The sequence below is a fragment of the Budorcas taxicolor genome, chromosome X (genome assembly GCF_023091745.1).
Source record: "Budorcas taxicolor isolate Tak-1 chromosome X, Takin1.1, whole genome shotgun sequence".
In the NCBI taxonomy this organism is placed as follows: Eukaryota; Metazoa; Chordata; class Mammalia; order Artiodactyla; family Bovidae; genus Budorcas; species Budorcas taxicolor.
Window position 1 is genome coordinate 47,400,293 of NC_068935.1, and position 20,321 is coordinate 47,420,613.

Below are 20,321 nucleotides of genomic sequence, written 5' to 3' on the forward strand. Positions count from 1 at the left end.
CAGCAACAATTATAAACACAAGAACAACAACAAAACATCAAAAGCTTTCCTGGCTCTGATTTTTAGCTCTTTGGAATAGGTAGAGAATATACTGACTTAGTTTCCAGCAGACTTCTTCAAATACTAGGCTACTAAAACACAGCACACTTAGGAAGGCGTGATGACACCTAACAAATACTCAAAAATAATACTGATAGATGGTAACAAATGAAATAATGAAAAAGGGTCGGTAATGATGGAATGGCTTCTGATAACTGAAATTATGTCCTTTTGAGAATTTAAGAAAAATTATACCTAAACATTAACACAAAATGTAAGTGGAAGAACCAAATATGTCATCCGGACTTTATAAATACATTGGTATAGACTGAATCTAATACTTCTCCAAATCAAGGTACAATATAAACACTAATAATAGTACAGGCATGCCAGAAAGACAACCAAAAATGGAAACTGGAACAAAAATACCTTTTAAAAGGCCATTTCAATCTAGGAGTCAAATGTAGTCACTTATATCCAAAAACAAGTGTATGTTTAATTTTAACATTTAATAAAGACATATCACATTTATTTTTATGTTTTAAGTGAGCTCCTTAGGAGGCTATAATCTCCCTCTAGTCCAGTAAGTGGAGGATTTAACCAAGGTGAATCTCATGGTTTAGAGTTAGACCATTACTCTAGCCATGTTTCCTAAGAGAGACAATATTCATGTTCAGAGTCATGTTATGGACCCTTCCTCCTTCCCAAATTGCCAAGTTAAAAAAAAAAAGTGCTGCATATGCGCACAGATGCAACCTCTTTCAAATAGAAACTGTTAACAGTTTCAAACAAGCTATTCTTCCTTCTTCTCCACAAAAAAATTATAAAAGACTGATGTTCAGAATGGCATTTTAATGTAACTGTGGGTTTGCCCATTTTACCTCTGATCCCAGTAAAACTAATATTGGAAAAATCTGTTATATCTTAACTATTTTGAGGGTCACTGAAGTGATTGGAAATGATTTCTTTTCAAATCTAGTAGTCTTCCACCCATTAAGTGTAATTCAGAAGAACAAAAATAATTTTTTTTTATTTTTGCAAAAATACCCAGGGTTAACATTCTTTCCACCTTTCAATGCACTATTTGGCAAGGATAATCAGCATGTAGGTGAACAGAAAGGATTAACTACTGTCTGATGCATTGATTTAGTTCTTCTATATTTTCAAGTATTCCTTTCATATGTGGGAAAAATTTAAGATCATCATTCAGTAGGAACAAGAAATGTGATCCAAACAGCCTATTTCTTTTGCCAGGCAAAAAAGTAAGATTAGCAAAATCTATTCATTCCCATTGCATGACTTCTACTTTATTCTATCATATTTAAATCCATTCACAGAGTTCATGGGTTAAAAGAGAACCCATTTGGTAGTTATTCTATCTAAAGCCAGAAATTCTATATATTCTTGCTTTCAACTTTCATATAATTCATAACTTAGAGCTTTGGCCATAATGGCTACTTATAATAATTATAAATGCTTAAGAGAGTCATTTGGTATTTTACTGGACATTTATTCTGAACCTCAGACATAAGATAGTGGTTTAGTTAGTTGCATATCAAGTATCCTGAGATGATAACTTTTTGAAGTTGTTTCTTCATGCTTTCTCTTTTATCTGTAACCACTGTCAATATGCTTGTAGGACAATAACATAGGCAGTTCAAGATTCGGATTCTGAAAGATGTAAAATATATGGAGTTAAAACATTAATTTTAATAATAATGTGAAACCATCTGTTTAGCACTTAAAAAAAATAAATCATGTAGTAAATTTTGTTATGAGAGTAAACCAATTGTCTTAAAAAAGCTGCCAAGTTTTATTCACATGCTTGGGGAAAAAAGTGACACAGTAACCAGTTTTTAATCTTTTCTTCATCTGTCAGCTGAATAGATTCAGACTTGCTTTTTGCTTTTGGATTGCTCCAGGGTTCTCCTAAGAACTGTTACCACTAGGATAGCAGAGGCTTAGCTGACTAGGATCCCTTCTAGCTGTGAGCCCCACCCCATGAAAACAGGCATGTTTTATTTAACTTTTTGTCTCTAGCACCCAGTCCAGTGTCTGGCACACAGCAGGTGCTCAGGACATGATGAATGAATGAACTGATCACTGGTTTTTGGTTGTGTTTATTATGACAAACTCTAATTTGAAAGATTGTTAAGAAAGCACTTTTACTTAAAGAAACATGTTTCCTCTCTATAATAGCTAAGTTAATTTTTTTCTGATAGATCGTGTATCTATGAGTCAATTGACTCTTCTGTTTTCCTTATTCATTATCTTTTTAGAAAAGAAACCACCCTAAGAAATCTAGATTCTTCATTCTCTAAACACTATCACACACTATCATTAGGATGCTGCATGAGAATTGGTGCCTGTAAATCAGGTATGTGGAGAAGTACAAGTCCTATTATCAAGGAGGTGAACCTAACCTTAATTCAACACTCAAAAATTCAAATTTTTAAAACTTCAGTAGTGGAGGGCCTTAAGGGGTGTACTATTTTCTTCTCCTTTTGGTGTACCTTCCTTGCCATTCTTGGACTAGAAGTCCTGTAGAATACCTTCTATTTCTTTGGATGTTTCATTTTCTTATACTGGGGGCTTCCCAGGTAGCACTAGTGGTAGAGAACCTCTTTGCCAATACAGGAGATATAAGAGACGCAGGTTCGATCCCTGGGCTGGGAAGATCCCCTGGAGAAGTGCATGGCAACCCACTCCAACATTCTTGCTTGGAGAATTCCATGGACAGAGGAGTCTGGTGGGTTATAGTCCATAGGGTTGCAAAGAGACATGACTGAAGCAACTTGGCACACACACACATTCTCACATTAGTTCTTCAGGTAGCAGGGGCAAGTTGACGCTAACCAAAATAAGGCTGACATTCACATGAGAACTTATATAAGGAGTCAGGCAGTTTCCTTAACAAACAAGGGACAAACTCAGTGGCTAAACTAATTGCCAGATTTCTTTTCCTTGGAGAAGAAATAATGTTATATGAAAATATATTCCTAGAAGAAATAATTACTTTAAAAATAGAACAATCGTTTTTGAAAAACAAAACAAAACAAAACAAAACCTTACTTAGCTTTAATACTAGGAGTTAAGGCCCTGGAGAGACCAAAAGCAGTAGCAATGTCTGCTATCCAGCCTAGTCTCCCAAACCACAGACCAAGCTAAGTAAAGCAATCCAGGGGGATTAAAAAATTCACTAAAATACACCACACAACTTAGGACACGGCTATCTGGGACAAGATGGTCAAAGACTTTGAAGGCTACTGGGAACCAGACTCATTACTGAGGGAAAATATTTTGGATGGCATCATTGACTCAATGGGCATGAGTTTGAGTAAACTCCAGGAGTTGGTGATGGACAGGAAGGCCTGGCATGCTGCAGTCCATGGCGTTGCAAAGAGTCAGACACGACTGAGCGACTGAACTGAGTCACTCCAACTGGGTAAAAGGAGGTAGACCGAGACAAAATGAGTCACCTCCCAAAATAACACTGCAGATACAGACTGTGATGAACTGTAGGAGATAGAAGAACCAATGGATTCAATCTTTTAGCTCAATTTTTATCCTTTGCTGAAGGGTAGGGAAGCTGATAGCTGATGAAAAAATGGGCCTATGCAGTGGCCTCACAATTGTTAGCATCAAAGTGAACTGATGTGCAATATCATTCATGATGATCATTAATTTTTATGTGTGCATGAAAGATGCCCTGCCCTAAGCTGTGTGGAATTGTTTCTAAGCTGACAAATTTGTAAACCTCATTCATGAAGTACTTTAAACGTCCATGGATGGATAAAACACCTTGAAAGGCCTGGGATGACAGAGGCCCCTGCCTCTGTGGGAAACAGAATACACATAGAGGAGTCATTCTGACTTCAAAAATTCCTCCCATGGCATATCAATTCCTTCCAAATATTTTTTTTGGGGGGGGAGGTAAATGAAATAACATGTTATATGATGAATTTACTCACTTTTGGAAAAAATAATTATGATGCATTCTAAATCATTAGGCTAGCATCCCCCTGAATGGCTAGGAAAGCTTTCACCTTCGAAAGTTGAAATACTTAGCTTGAATAAAACTTGACACTACAAAAAGTGATTAGAGTAGATTGGTTCATTACCATACACTTGGGGATCAGACATTTACAAGGACATAAATATATACCTGCAAACACAGACATAGCACATGGAGGTGCAGACACATTGAATTATTTCCACATAATTCCCAAAAGAACATGCAATACTAAAACTGACTTGATATTATACAGATGCAATTTTGGAATATTTATTTTTAATTTTCCAAATGATCTTTTAAAATCCAATTATATTTCCTGATCAGTGGTAACAAGCATTTTCATGTGATGCCATGAAAACATGCCCCTTACAAATGAAATATATTATATTACTCTTCAGCTCTGGAAAATGGATAAAATTTTATTTTGGGGCTCAGCAAATTTAAAATATGTATTTCCCCATATTCCAAGTAATGCATCTTTATATTTTTTCAAAGAATAGTATAAAGTTCACCACACCAACAGGAGAGAAAATTTAGAGAGTGATATTTTCATTTTTTCTTTATAATGCTGTTAATCTGTTTCTTTAAAGCCAGCCCACTTGTTTTAACACTAGGTACCTGTTAAAATATATTAGATTCATCTGAGAATGTTCGTAAAAGAAGAGGTCTGACTGAAGGTCTGGTGGATAGTGAGTCAGATGGCTTTTTACAGCTTAGATTGCTCTGTAATAGTGAGGTAAAGATACTTAAAGCATTTAAAGATTGGTAACCTACCTGGTGATAAAAATGTAGGAAGAAAAAAAAATCATTTCCTATAAGACTACTCTTCTGGCCAAAAGTACACATGATTATACTATAGCAAATGCATAACATTTAAATGAGTACACTTAAAGACCTAAGAAAGTCTCCACCTCAAATTGAATTGTTTTCATGGTAGAATACAGACATTAGTAGTACGTGGCAAACTTGAGTTTTTGAAATGGTAAGTTATGTGGTAGATGAAGGCAATATGGTTTGATTAGTAAATCTTACCATCCTTTTGGTGAACACCTCTGAGAGTTGTTCCGGTACTCTGAGTGTATTGAACAAAGAGAAATTTGTGCAAAACATTCCTGCCTTAGTGAACAGACTAGCTCTAACACGCTGTGGCTTCTACTGTGTACCAGGAACCAGTGGGACTACAGACCTACAGTCCAGGTTTTTGATTCTCCATTGTGACAATTGAGAAGGTGAACAAATGATTAAAGGAAAATGGCAAAATATTCTTAAGTATCAAGTAGAAGATATAAAGATGAGTCATGAGAATTTTTCATAAAGAATCAGAAAATGTTGTCAAGCAAATGAGAATGCAAGCAAGTTGGTACATTAAGAAAGGAAGTCACCTTATTCACTCCAAGAGAAACTGTGATTGCTGGAAGTTTGAGAAAGCATGAAGATAGTAGATGTTCCTGAGGAAGGGAGGCGTTTCGTTACCTTGTTCACAATTGCACAAAAGGTGGAAAATTGCAGTAGAAAAAAGAGAAATGCAGAAACCAAAAAGAAAGAAAAAAGTAAATATTCTCTGAAATGTAAGACATTTAAAAAGAAACCTTGAGAATTAGAAGTCGAAATGACATTAGTTTTAAAGACGTTACTTTCTGAAGTAAAAGAGTTAGAGTTAGGAATAGTTTATTGTATGAGCAAACTGCTATTTCTCTATGTATCAATTTAAAAACTTTTGGTTCATGGGAATATTGACTATTTTGAATAAAATAATTTAAAAGTATGTTTCTCACTGAAATAAAGCTCATCTCTAATCATTAGTTCACTAATTTACACTGTTTAAAATTCAATGATCAAAGAGCTATGCTCAGGATCTACCACCGACCTATCTTCAAGTAACTATCTCATCTTGTCCAACTGCACACATGTAATACGGACTGACTGTCCTTGGGCATTTTCAGGTTAAAAACCTAATCAAAACTAAATAATGGAAAAACTGTTGGTGAAACCACACTTTAGTACCATTTACCTCTGAACCAAAGCTTAATTCCTTTATTCTAACATAATTTCATTGGTTTCCCCTCCTTTTTCCTGTAGAGACTCTTTAAAAGCGTTGCCTGAATTCTATGAATTTTTCCTTTAAAACACTAAGAAAAAGTGAAAATCAATGACTTAAAGTTTAGTTAGAAAACCTAAGAGGTTAGTTTTCTTCCCCTTATTCTGTGCCTGAAGCTGTAGGCTAATTGGTATTGCTCTAGCAAAACAGATGAGTGGTGAACTATGGGGATGAGCTTAACAATTCTGCTAATCAAGATTACCCATATTATCTACTTAGCAACTAACAGAAATAGGCTTAACAAAAAGAAACCAGCTAAAGTAACACATATATCTAGCAGAGTCTAATAAACGTTTATACTTCCAAAGGAAAAATTTTGTTTATTCATATATGCTTTAACATAACTACATTTCTCCTGTTCATAATTTACCTTAATAAAGTTGGTGACATGTTGGTAACATGCAAATTACCAATTGATAAAAGCTAGAGAGATTAATATTTAGTTTCTGAGAAAATTTTTTAATTGTTTGCCTTCTCTTTTGTAGGCAAAAACCTTGCAACAAGATTAACATGATACCAAACCCCCCACCCTGTATTTAAAATACAAGCCCAACTATTTAAGAGTGTAACTTGAAACACATTTTGGTGTGCTCAGAACCTTGTATCCAACTGTCAGAGATAAAAGTTTCTCTATGAAGTAGAAATTTTAGGGATTTATAGGCTACTTTATAAAGGAAAACAGAAATATGAGAGTACAGAAGGCAGTAGAGAGCATGAAAAGAGTAAAGCAATAAAAAATTGATACAGCCAGCAACTGGTTGGGGGCGGGTAGCGGGGGTAGAAGCTTGAGAGATAACAAAAAAAATAGTATGAAATTTCCACATTCCTTTGCAGTCATCTAGGGAGCTTTGACACTGGCTCAATTAGCAGTCTGTCAAAGAGGCCAATGCATAAAGGTCCACCTCCACAGCCACGATGTTAAGATTCAACTTTATTTTTATCTAATCTAGATCGCTGGAGAAGGCAATGGCACCCCACTCCAGTACTCTTGCCTGGAAAATCCCATGGATGGAGGAGCCTGGTAGGCTGCAGTCCATGGGGTCGCGAAGAGTCGGATGCGACTAAGCAACTTCCCTTTCACTTTTCACTTTCATGCATTGGAGAAGGAAATGGCAACCCACTCCAGTGTTCTTGCCTGGAGAGTCCCAGGGACGGGGGAGCCTGGTGGGCTGCCGTCTATGGGGTCGCACAGAGTCGGACACGACTGAAGTGACTTAGCAGCAATCTAGATCACAGGGCTGTTAACCTTAGAGCTCATGGTTGTATGAAACACTGTAAGGATTTCAATAGTCATCATCAGTCACCATTGTTACTAAAGTAGAAACTGTATTCTCTAAAGTGCTTTCTCTGGGAATTTTGCTCAGATACCTGACATTCTTTCTTCTCCTGGCTGCCGCTCTGAAAGAGCTCCCTATGTAACTGAATGTTTGCTTTTGTTTGTGCAGACGCCACCTGCAAGGTATAGCCATGTTTCTGTATCCATTCTCATTACATTATAGTGTTTCCGTGTCTACTAGTCAAAATCAAGCCTCCTTTGGATCATGGTAGCTTCCATGGGAAAATTTAACATAAAGATACGTGGAAAATTCCTCCGCCTGAAATGGTAACTGGTATTCACTAGTTGGCTAGAGGGTCCAGGTGTATTTCATTGATTAAGAGCCAGCCCAACAAAAGTGCTGAGAGGGGACACGGCTTTTTGAAGTACCCCAAATCCTAAACTTTACATTTCCTTTGAAGTGTTATCTGCTGTACCCACTGTTCAGTGCTCAATGATAATTTCATCATATACTTGCTGGCAGCGCAGAAGCTAAAGAAAAGCCCTATGATCCTTAATGATGGGATTTTAGCTCAAAAATTAACTATACTGCTGAAAATAAGGGTGTGAAAATGTATTTACCTCCTGTGTTAAACGACTGAGGGAATCTATTTTCGAAGATAGCAGAGTTCTTTTATACTGCTAGTATCAAGACAGAACTCAGCTGTGGTGGGGGCTGCCAGACTGGCCTTTTTATCAGAGGCTTCTGGAGGTAGTGACTTGGACCCTGAGATGGCTCAGCTGTGTTACAAGCCATATTATTGACTCTACTATTCTGTTTATACCTGCTTCCAGAAGTGTTCCAAATAAATCCCTTTATAACTCAACTAGAGTGAGAGCTCCCTGTGAGCTGGAATGATCAACCTAGCACAGCAGCTAGCTTATCCTGGACCCTCGGGCAAAGTGTTCTGAATCGAATGGAATTCAACAGAAGGCTGCTTCTACAACAGTTAAATGTAAATGGCTTAGCTTCCTTCTCAAATGCCATGGAGACATTTTCTCTATCCACTACCGAGTTCCCTTCTTAAAGCAGCTGCCAAGACTCACAGGCAGATAGCACCGGCAGTCTACTTGCCACAGGCATTTCTGGCTCTCCCTGCAAAAGATCTGACCATTACTGGTTGAATTCAGGGGGATCTTCTACTTCTAGCTAGGGACACACACTCTACCCCATTAGGGAGCCTCTCAGGAATGAGGTGGATCCAGTGTAAAAGAATCTTTTGCTGTTCTTTAAATGAGGCCGATGTCTTAGCAAGGGATACTGAATAAGTAGGAAGTCACCCCGAAAGCCAGATTGTTGCTCACTGAAGTGTGAGTTGCTCAGTCGTGTCCAACTCTTTGCAACCCCATGGACTGTAGCCTGCCAGGTTCCTCTGTCCATGGAATTCTCCAGGCAAGAATACTGGCGTGGGTAGCCATTTCCTTCTCCAGGGGATCTTACCGATCCAAGGATTGAACCTGGGTCTTCCACAGAGCAGGCAGATTCTTTACCATCTGAGCCACCAGAGAAGCCTTTAAGATACTCTTTCTTTGAAGAAAGATCTTTGAAGTGGCCTCTGCCTCTTTGATGTGGCCAACTAGAGCCTTGTGTAAATAGATATGACTTATCAGAGTAGTCATGGCTGCCATGTTTCAGTTGCCCTTTATGCATTGATATGCACTACTTTGCTCTTGCATTTTCTCACAAGGGGGTGGAAAAAAGGCAGTGCTGATGAGTGCCCACAATGTTCTGTCTCATCTGCAAGTTTCAAAATCCCATAGGGTCTGAAAACCCATTTAGCCTTTCAGACTTTGGATGTTAAAGAGAGATGTTCATCAGTAGGTGGTTCAACACATGTTCACTGGTTCAATGACGACAGGAATAAATGAATGAATGAATGAAGGTGATTATGGAAATTCTCCTGGTTGTTCTAGCACATCAGCATGCCAAGCTACAGCACAGACACTAGAATTCCTCCTATCATGGACATAATTCATGGCAAACAAAGTTCATGCTGAACCCTGGAAATACTCTATACTGCTAAGTAAAAAGGGCTGCAGGCCCAGAACTCCATGCTTTCTTTCCACAGAAGTCTGGAATCTGCTGTTTGCATGGAAAGAAAATGTTCTAAGTCTTTATCTGTGACTGCCTTGTAGCATCCCTCCATTTAATGGCCATTTAATTTATGTAAGTCACGTCCAGCCAAAGGCCTATCAAAGAGGATAAAATATTATGTTTGAAGGTTTTGATTTCTGAGATTTTTTGTCTCATCTTTACAGGATGAAGCTTTGTCAATTTATAAGTTGGCTGTGAGCCATTGTTTAGCATGAGCTCCATTACCTCAAATAAGAAAAACATCAAGGAGCTCCTCAGAGTGTATTTCCAAATAAACAGATCCTTTGTAGACAAATCTCTATTATGACAAGGCACCAAAATATTTCTTACCGTGACATTTTTAAAATTTGGTTTCATACAAATTGCCATTTGAGCCGTTAGAGAAGTAACCTGTTACACCCCTGTCCAACTGGTATTTAAGGTATAATCAGACAAATAAACGCCACTTTACCATTCTAAGACTAAACACCAGGCTGGAGGGAGTCAGTAGCCAGTCTACTGGAAGAATTAGAGAGATTAAGGTGCTTTTAGTTGGTTAATGTTACAGTGTCCACTTTCATCTATAAGGCATGCAGAAGCATGGAATTAAGGCCAGTTCTGACCACCTAACCATATAGTGATTGGCCAGTTTATACCACGAATCAATGTGGCTCGTGCCACTAATAATCTGTTGTTTTTCATTGGGGTTGATACTGACTTGGATCATGAAGCTTCTCTTTTATACACCCAATCACTGAAGATTTTTCCCACTATAGACATTTTAGTTCCCTATTCTATATGATGTCAACCACTGGAATCTACCAATAGGAAAAAAATTTAAAAAATAAAAATCAAGACAAACCAGTTTTCTGGCTAAACTGGCAAATTTAATCAAACAGATCAGGTAGATATACTTTACACTACTTCTTGAAAATACTGCCTTGGAGGGGCTATAAGATCTAATTGGTGTCAGTATGATTGAAATAGGGTTTTGTTGGGCAAAATTAGCTAGTGTTGGCAGGAATATGACATATTTACTTAACCTGTAGGTCAAAATTTGCCAGAAGTTTTATTTTTCTAGACTAATCTACCTTTTTCAGTTTAAAGGCTTTTTAAGAAAGGTTCAACAGATATCAGACAATGCAGGCCCAAGCGATTAGGCTGACAGAGGATAATAACTTCTCATTGCTGCAAAAAATTTACCATAAAAGCAGCAAAAATAAAAACACACTCATAAAACCATCTTAAATTTTTACAAGTGTGTTTGAGAGGGGAAGGATGTAGAAACCACATCCAGGGAATTCTCTTTGGTTTAAATATACTGTTGGACAGACAGGGCTAGAAGCAACACAGAGATTAAGCAGCACTATAATTAAAGGAAGGGGAAAGGTTTGAAAGAGGCAAATTGGGATTATCAACTGAAAAAAAAAAAAAAAGTCTGCAAACAACCCACAGGGAAATTTCTAAGGTTAAAGCTGGAATGCTTTGTATAAAAAAAAAAAAAAAAAAGCTTAAACGTTGGTGTGGACATTCCCAGCATGAAAATTCTAGGCTAAATTTAAAAAAACATCATTTTTTTTCTGTTTAAGTTCCATATGGAGCATATGAGATACTCCATATGGATCACTAAAGGTCACATAGAACACTATTAAGGAATCTACTTACCACCTGCATTGGATAACGAAGTTTTTTAATATACTTTTTATGCAGAAGAGGAAATTAAGTGATGAACCTGTAAGGAGGGGTTTAACATGCTGTAACTAAGGCAATTCTCTAAATAAAGATTTTAGTTCACGGCAGATATTGAAGCCCCTTACAAAAATCAGGTTATAATATAAAGTTAGTTCTTACCCTGGTACTTCTTCTTCTTACACTCCTTAATACAATCCTGAGCATCTCAGGGGAAAGGCTGACAAATATTAGAAGAATTATGGTCAACCATATGGATACAGATGACAGCATTTGAGCAAATATGAAATACATTCTCTGTTGTTTCAAGAATGGCCTAGAGTGGAAAGAGAATACATAATGGAAAAGCAAATCAGTTCCTGTTATATGAAACAGAAATGTTACTGAAACTAACTGTTGTATTTAAAAGGAAGCCTCATTATATACATTAATAAAAATCATCTTTAGAACGACCAAAAGTAGTAAACAGACTTCATTTACTAAATGTTTGGAAAGAAAAGGGATGATAATCAAAGGGGAAAATGCACTTGACTTGCAAGTAATCAAAGAGATAATAAAATGCACTTGACTTGAAAACAACAAAGCGATCTATTTTAAGGTTGCCAACTGGAGAGTATTTATTTGCATTAGAAAATGCTGGCACTTCTGACATATTCAAGAGAAATGATGATTAACTTTAATGTTAACAAACATTTTACTTCCTTGGCTGTTTTATTAATGTAAGAAAGGATTTGTGCTCTACATTTAGAAATTTAAAAGACATTTTTATTACCACTGCCCCACCTCTGCAAAACCCCTATGTAAGCATAATAAGGACTGTAGTTTTTCTCTCTCAAATGTGAGAAATCTACCATTCTCATCTACAAATATATACTGAGAACCAGAGTGTGCAAAGTAGGTTGTCAGAAGAATATTGCTAATCATACATTAAGCCTTGGGGTCCAGAAATCCAGGAGGATGCTACTTTCTGCCGAGTTTAGTCATCCACTGAACCATTAGGCAGCCACTGAGAAGTCCAGCCAGTTGCCCATCCTTATCTGAGCTGAACCACTGAGAGACTCACTAAGGTAGCATGAATGTTGTCTGAAGCTGAGGTGGAGGAAGTACAAAGCAGCTGCTCGAGCTCAGGGAATGTACCAAACTATCCTTGGATTAGGAGCCTTAGGTATGTAAGTGGCTGGTCCCATTTAGTAGATGACAAATAGTGCTCACTGAAGATAATGGAAAAGCAAATCAGTTCCTGTTATATGAAACAGAAGTGTTACTGAAGCTGCCTGTTGCATTTTAAAGGAATCCTCATTATGCACATTAATAAAAATAAGATGATACACTGGTTTCTCATTTAAACACTGATGTTTGTGCACTGTCATGCAACATAACATGATCACATCAAGCTCATGGCTCTACCCAGATGAAGACTAGACTGTGGAATATATGTGGACCCACTACCCACTAGATTGTGGGGATTCCTAGTAGCTCAGTTGGTATAGAATTTGCCTGCAATGCAGGAGACCCCGGTTCGATTCCTGGGTCAGGAAGATAGGTTACCCATTCCAGTATTCCTGTGCTTCCCTGGTGGCTCAGTTGGTCAAGAATCCGCCTGCTGTTTGAGACTTGGGTTGGATCCCTGGGTTGGGAAGATACCCTGGAGAAGGGAACGGCTACCCACTCCAGTATTCTGGCCTGGAGAATTCCATGGACTGTATAGTCCATGGGGTCACAAACAGTTGGACATGACTGAATGACTTTCACAGGGCACTAGATTGCGAGAATAGTAAGGTGGAGAAACTTAAAAAAGAGTTTTCTAGGGCTCCTACCATAGAGAAAAGATTTCCACAGAACTCAAGTCCCACTCTAATGCAGAAGAACACCCTGACCAGGCAGCTAAGACACAGTAAGGGTCCAGCAGACAATTCTGACTGCTAGTTACTGGGTATTCCTTTGCATAGTACCCATAATACTCTGTTTCTAAAAGCTCCACAGTTTTCTTTCTGATTTTGACAGCATCTATGGAGTCTTGTAAGGGAGCAGTAAAAAACAAAAGATATTATTTTTAGAAGGGGTTTGGAGCTCAGAAATCATCCTCACTGCCTGTCCCTGAAGAGAGGTGAGTCATCATGCCTCAGGGTTGAGCGTGTCAGGAGACTAGCTGTAATCAGCATTCAGCTGAAGTTTTACAATTTCTAGTCACATTTTGCTGGTTGATTTATGATTAATATAAATTTTATATTCATGGAGTAGCTCACTCAGACAGGTCTACTTAAGGACAGCACTAGAGGCAAGAAAGTAAAACAAAGATTTATTCACATTTCATTTTTAGTCAGCATCTCTAATCAATAGAAACAGGTATGACAATATTTTAAATCGTGTCAAGGATTTGTTTTAATCAGTAAGGAACAGTCTGGAGAGAGTGAGAAACTGGTTCAGTTTGCTAGAAACATTTCATTCTTGAGGAAATTTTGCACAATTAGTTCAGATGCTGACTACACAGATTCCTAGACAGAATTATGGTCCTGTGGGCAGATCTTACTATTGTATATCATATTTGGTTAATCAACTTTGATGCATTTGTATATTATTAAAAAAAAATAGAGACTTCCTTCAGTGTCACTGCTTCAAATAAAGGTGTCAAATAAATGCTGTAAGTATACTTTCTGGAGTTGCTACTTTTGTAAGTGATTCGGTTTTCCATATTTTTATTACTTGAGGCCTTTATTTTAAAAAGCTTTCCAAAACAGGACGAGTTTCTTCTAATTAAGTCTCAAGGGACATAAACATGGTCCTCTGTGATAATGTGAAATGTTTTGTACGTACAATTTTGCTCAAACTAGTGAAAATATGTATGCCTGGAATTTCAACCAATGGCTTGCTTTAGCCCTGTTCTCTGCTGCTGGTTTCCTTGTCAGGGGAAATCACCACTGAATGAAAACAACTGTGATATTTAAAAATAAAATACAGGCCTCTGGCAGTAAGGAAAGGAGATGAAACTCTGATTTTACTTTCTAATGACTCTCCCAATCACAGCTTATGTGTACTCACTGGACTCTCGTCTTCTTGAGGCAGGGGTATAGTCTATTCACTGCTATATCCCATAGAGTGCCTCATGCAAAATGGATTCTGCATAAACATCTACTGAACCAAGATGAATGGAATGAACTTTAAATCCAAGCTGCAGAGTCCACCTTTACCTTCCCCAAAACAATGGGATGGTGATTTCAAGATATAACCACCCTCTGAGTATTCAGTGATATATATTCTGTACCTTGAGCACATCTGCAGTAGCAAGAATGAGAGTGATATACCATAAAGGGAGAATAGGGTCCACATGGATAAGGCTGTATCTATTGGCCACTACACTGTGCAGAAATTTCATAGGATGAGTATTTCCACTGGAAATCATACGGGAAAGGACATGCTAGAAATTAGTTTCACTTCACAGAGAGATGTTTATATACCTTCAAGCTGAAAGATTTGCACAAGGGCTACCAGAAGGATAGGTCAAAAAGTCTTTTGAGTAATTTGTGCAGTCTATAAACTTACATTTAAAATCTCACCTGAAATTAGCAGTATTACTGGCTGGAAGTAACTTCCAGCCCATTAATATTGAAGATTTGTCATTTTATATAATCAAAACTTTAAAAGTATAATTAATGTTGGCATATACAATATACATATTCTTAATATTTACATATCATTTCCACATGTTTAGTTGCTTACCATATAATTCCTCCCCAGAAGAATGAGAAAAATACATAAAATGCTAAAGAACCCCAAATCACAAGGTGGTTGATCCATGTCCAGAAACGAGTATCCAAGGCGAGCTGAAAAGATACAACACAGGAAATTTCATGATGTGTACACACCACACCAGGCAGTGTCCGGTGGCATTCAATAACTCATACATGATACCCGTGGGAAGCTTGGGCCAGGCAACAAAAGCCAAACGGCACTAGAATAACAGAACCCAGACTTCCCAAAGAGCTCTGCCCCAAGATATTTAGACACCAGAGTACAGGCATGGAGGTGTGGACAAGCAAGTACCCACTGCAGATGCCTCACTACTGAAGGAAGGACAAGGAATGAAATCATGGTAAGATCATGGACACTGGAGCCCCCATGTCCTTAAGTGGTGGTGGTCAGGAAGCTGATGGCAGAAAGAGAAGGCCTAACTGGTGGAGGCAGGTATACCGAGGATCAGGAGAAGAGGGAAAGAGTAGCTAGGAAGAAAGACCAACTACACAGAGGAGTCATGAGACCTCAAACACAACATAAGGGAGGTTACTAAATGCAAAGGCAACTAGCTCTACATATCAGGCATCACGGAACCACAGACTGTGGGTCTATGTAACATGCCTTTCAACTGCAAACCCCACAGCTACTCCATTGAATCAATAACCTTTTCAGCTGCCTGAGATTTTAATCCTTTCAAGTTTCTTCCAGGACTGATTGTTTCTTCTGACTGTGGCACCTGGGATTTTCACATGCAATCTAAAAATAAAAAGTATGGTCCACTCTGCTTTCTTAAAATTTCTGGGCCACAATGCTTACTATCCAGGGCATTTCCTTCTTGAAGAGGAGGTGGTGTCCGTTTTGTTACTTGCTGTTCCTGACACCCTGCTCCTCAGCTCTCTGTTAACAGTCGCTCATTCATAAATAGGATATTGATAACATTGTGAATGCAGCCCAGTCTTGAACCCCCCCCCCCCACCCCCCACCAAGCTACTAGGAAACATGTCACAGTAATACTCATGCAAAGAAGATGGACTGGATGGCTTTTCAGAAAAATGTTGCAGTAAGGCCAACTTTAACTATGAAGGGTGCTTGAAGGCCCTGGGGCCATATACAAGGCCAGGGGTAAAAAAGGGTGAAGAGAATCCCCTTTTAAGTCATGATCCTATGAAATATAACAGTAAATAATAATAATTAGCATCTATTGTACCAATCTCATTCTATGTGCCAGACACTACTTTAACTGCTTTATACATATTCACTAATTGACTTCTCATAAAAAATCCCAGGGGAGGTAGGTGGTCCTTTTATCTCTATTTTATAGAAGAGGAAATAGAAGTGCTGAGAAGCAAGGTCACTTGCCCAAGGACACCAAGCTAGTAAGTGGCTAAACTGAGTTGAATTGTAACATTTTCTAGCAGCCTAAAATATCACTGAAATAGTACATGAAGAATGCAAACATGTTAGTTCTATTCAGTACGACAAATGGACCATGTATAAAAATGCAGAGGGGAAATGGTTAGAGGCTCTTTGTCAATTATACCTCTGAATCTAGTTCTGATCAATGGGCAGAATGAAATTCATTTAAAGCTACTCATTCTTGGACTCCATGTGAGGTGTTTATTACTGGAATGATCAAAATAATTTGATTATACCTTCAACTGTAACGGAGGCCCAACTCATGAGTCTTAAGGGCAGTATTCAGCATACAGCATTATTACATGGCTGCATGTTAATGACAACAATTTTGCCAAAACTGCTTTCCTTGTATGTTATCTGCCATATATTCTTATGCATTTCATCACTAATATGGGTAAATTTCAGTGATGAACACATTATATGAGATATCATCACTATCAAGCTCTTTGGAATATGTATTTTGCTCACGGACACCTATTTTCAACTGTCTTAAGTATCCAAATTCCTTTAAGGACTGGCCTTCTTAAACAGATATATAACTTCAAAAAATATTCAAGTATTTATGCAAATCAAAACCACAATGAGGTACCATTTCACGCCAGTCAGAATGGCTATGATCCAAAAGTCTACAAGCAATAAATGCTGGAGAGGGTGTGGAGAAAAGGGAACCCTCTTACACTGTTGGTGAGAATGCAAACTAGTACAGCCACTATGGAGAACAGTGTGGAGATTCCTTAAAAAACTGGAATTAGAACTGCCATATGACCCAGCAATCCCACTGCTGGGCATACACACCGAGGAAACCAGAATGGAAAGAGACACGTGTACCCCAATGTTCATCGCAGCACTGTTTATAATAGCCAGGACATGGAAGCAACCTAGATGTCCATCAGCAGGTGAATGGATAAGAAAGCTGTGGTACATGTACACAATCAGCCATTAAAAAGAATACATTTGAATCAGTTCTAATGAGGTGGATGAAGCTGGAGCCGATTATACAGAGTGAAGTAAGCCAGAAAGAAAAACACCAATACAGTATACTAACACATATATATGGAATTTAGAAAGACGGTAACAATAACCCTGTATGGTAGACAGCAAAAGAGACACAGATGTATAGAACAGTCTTTTAGACTCTGTGGGAGAGGGAGAGGGTGGGATGATATGGGAGAATGGCACTGAAACATGTATAGTATCATATATGAAATGAATCACCAGTCCAGGTTCGATGCATGATACTGGATGCTTGGGGCTGGTGCACTGAGATGATCCAGAGGGATGGTACGGGGAGGGAGGAGGGAGGGGGGTTCAGGATGGGGAACATGTGTATACCTGTGGTGGATTCATGTTGATGTATGGCAAAACCAATAAAATATTGTAAAGTAATTAACCTCCAATTAAAATAAATACATTTATATTAAAAAATAAAAATAAATAAAAAATATTCAAGTATTTAACATGGAAACACACACACACTCACAGTACATTTATATACCACTTCTTGTAACATCTCAAGAACCACAGGAACAAAGGAAGAGATTTCCAATATAAGTATTGTGTATTAAAAAAAAAAGAGGATAGACAATATACTGGGAAAAAAAGGATCACAAACAGTATACAAATGTCCAAATCTCTAATACCACACATAATTTTAATGAGCATTCAGACTTGAATATCAGCTCACAGTAAAAATTAAGATATATTAGTATAAGACCAGAAAGTATTAAAAAATATATGGTGTTAAATATATTTGAATAATAAAAATCTAACCTTCAGAGTTACGGTGAATACTAAGATTGTAAAAATAATGGTTCCAAAAGTCCAGTTTCCATATACCTGAAAAACATTCAACAATTACATGTACCATGAATACACAAGCCTGCTTAAAACAATAAACAGCCAGTTTAATCTTGTGTGTAACTGACAAGGATTTTTGTATAAATTGTTTAGGGAAATACCTGCTCAAAAGATCAGGCCAATATGTTGGCTTTTACTGTGAACCTAAATTTTTTTGAAGAGGTACACCACATGTGTGGTTGGCAGGGTTTACTTCATGATTCCATGTAGCACAAAACAAAGAACAGACTAGCATGATACAGGCAGGAAAAATTCTGTTCCACTACCAGTAACGTTCGTAAGACAACTCATTTGGATGTCTCTTGTCTCTACAGAGTTTGATATGGGCTTTTCTTGTCATATTGCTCTGAAAGTGAAAGTCACTAAGTCATGTCTGACTCTTTGCAACCCCATGGACTATACAGTCCATGGAATTCTCTAGGCCAGAATACTGGAGTGGGTAGCCTTTCCCTTCTCCAGGGGATCTTCCCAACCCAGGGATCAAACCCAGGTCTCCAGCATTGCAAGTGGATTCTTTTCCAGCTGAGCCACCAGGGAAGCCCAAGAATACTGGAGTGGGTAGCCTGTCACTTCTCCAGCAGATCTTCCTGACCCAGGAATCAAACCAGCGTCCCCTGCATTGCAGGCGGATTCTTTACCAACTGAGCTATCAGGGAAGCCCAGTATAGCTCTAAAGATCTCAAATAAGGACTAATTTGCAGACAAATGAACTCTCATTTTAAAAATAGAGTATATGGTGATATGGTGACAGGGTAACTAGACTTATTATGGTGATCAATCAGTACATACAAATATCAAATCATTATATTATACAACTGAGACATATAATGTTACATGTCAGTTATATCTTAATAAAAAACCAAAATAATTTTGTTGCTATATTACAGCTGTTAGCATGTACACATCAAAGAAAAGTAGATACCATGTATAAATCCGAACGATGGCAATGAATGGCACATATGCTTACCAAATGCTGTCAAGATCTGAATGCATAACATCAAAACAGAAAATGAAATGTAAAAGGTTTTTAAAAAATAAAAACAAAAAATTAAGATTAATAGCAAAAAAAAAGGATTTGATCAAATCATACATGGTGTTATGTTTAACTGCTGATAGTAGTTCTTATTACAATTTTAGCAAACATACAATAACGTCTAATTCATTTGGACTTCATGAACTCAAAATGGGTGATGAATTAAACACAGGGTGGGTTGAGGCTCCCCATGCACCACTAGTAGAGTTTGCTGAGCAAATGAACCGTATCAACAGAATTGTGGGAGAGTATAGTCAGCTGTCTATAATTTATGTGCCAAATAAACATAAAATAAAAAGGTAAAGTTACAGAATCAAGTCATAAAGCTGAAGGGATCTGAGAAATCATACAATCTAATCTCTTCTGCTTACCACTGGGCAAAGGTGACTTCGAAAACTGAAGTGACTGGCCTGAGGATGCACACAGATTCACTAGGGAATTCTTCCTGGCAAATGCTATGTGTGCCTACACTAAAGTACTAAATCTGTATTTCATCAACACTTACGCAGTGATTAAACTGATTTCTGTTAGTCCAAATTAGAGAAGTTTTAACTGTAGTACCTAATTTCAGTATATCATTCAAATTCACTGAGCCTATCACTTCTGTAGTAGATGGTGATTGCATGGTTCTAGACATAGTCATTGTACTCAGTAGTCTTTTTGAAACTTAGCTTTGCTTCACATGATTATAAACTATGAATGACCATAAAAGAGGAAGCTGAGAAGTAGCAAAGAACCTAGTGGAAGCAGCATGAAAGGTGGGTTCGATTTTCTACTGTGCGGCTGCCAAAGACCTCACCCCATCAGCAATTCTCTCCTAGAGCACAGCCAGGGCAAAGTCACCCCAATGCAGGTGCTGACGTATGGAGTCACTTGCTAGGAAGACACTGACAGGATCAGTGTAGCCTTTCTGGAAAACACTATGCACCCATGTGGAAAAGAAGGAGGAAGAGAAGGGAATTCCCTAATTATTGGGCAAATACTACAAACATATGGCAGCTACCTCCTTGCACTCTAAGCACAGACTAAGAACTGAGTGGGGACAGACTTTGC

The 20,321-nt window shown here is 37.9% G+C and overlaps 1 protein-coding gene across 1 annotated transcript in view; it reads right to left on the minus strand.

Moving 5' to 3' along the window:
• Positions 1–1,566: 1,566 nt before the first annotated feature.
• Positions 1,567–20,321, minus strand: part of ATP11C (ATPase phospholipid transporting 11C) — a 101,903-nt gene continuing 83,148 nt past the window's right edge. The window contains exons 26-29 of the mRNA XM_052663256.1: positions 18,149–18,214; positions 14,948–15,051; positions 11,393–11,546; positions 1,567–1,710 (exon numbers count right to left, since the gene is read on the minus strand). Coding sequence (XP_052519216.1) covers positions 1,648–1,710; positions 11,393–11,546; positions 14,948–15,051; positions 18,149–18,214 — 387 coding nt within the window. The 3' untranslated portion in view covers positions 1,567–1,647. The remainder of the gene's footprint in view (positions 1,711–11,392; positions 11,547–14,947; positions 15,052–18,148; positions 18,215–20,321) is intronic.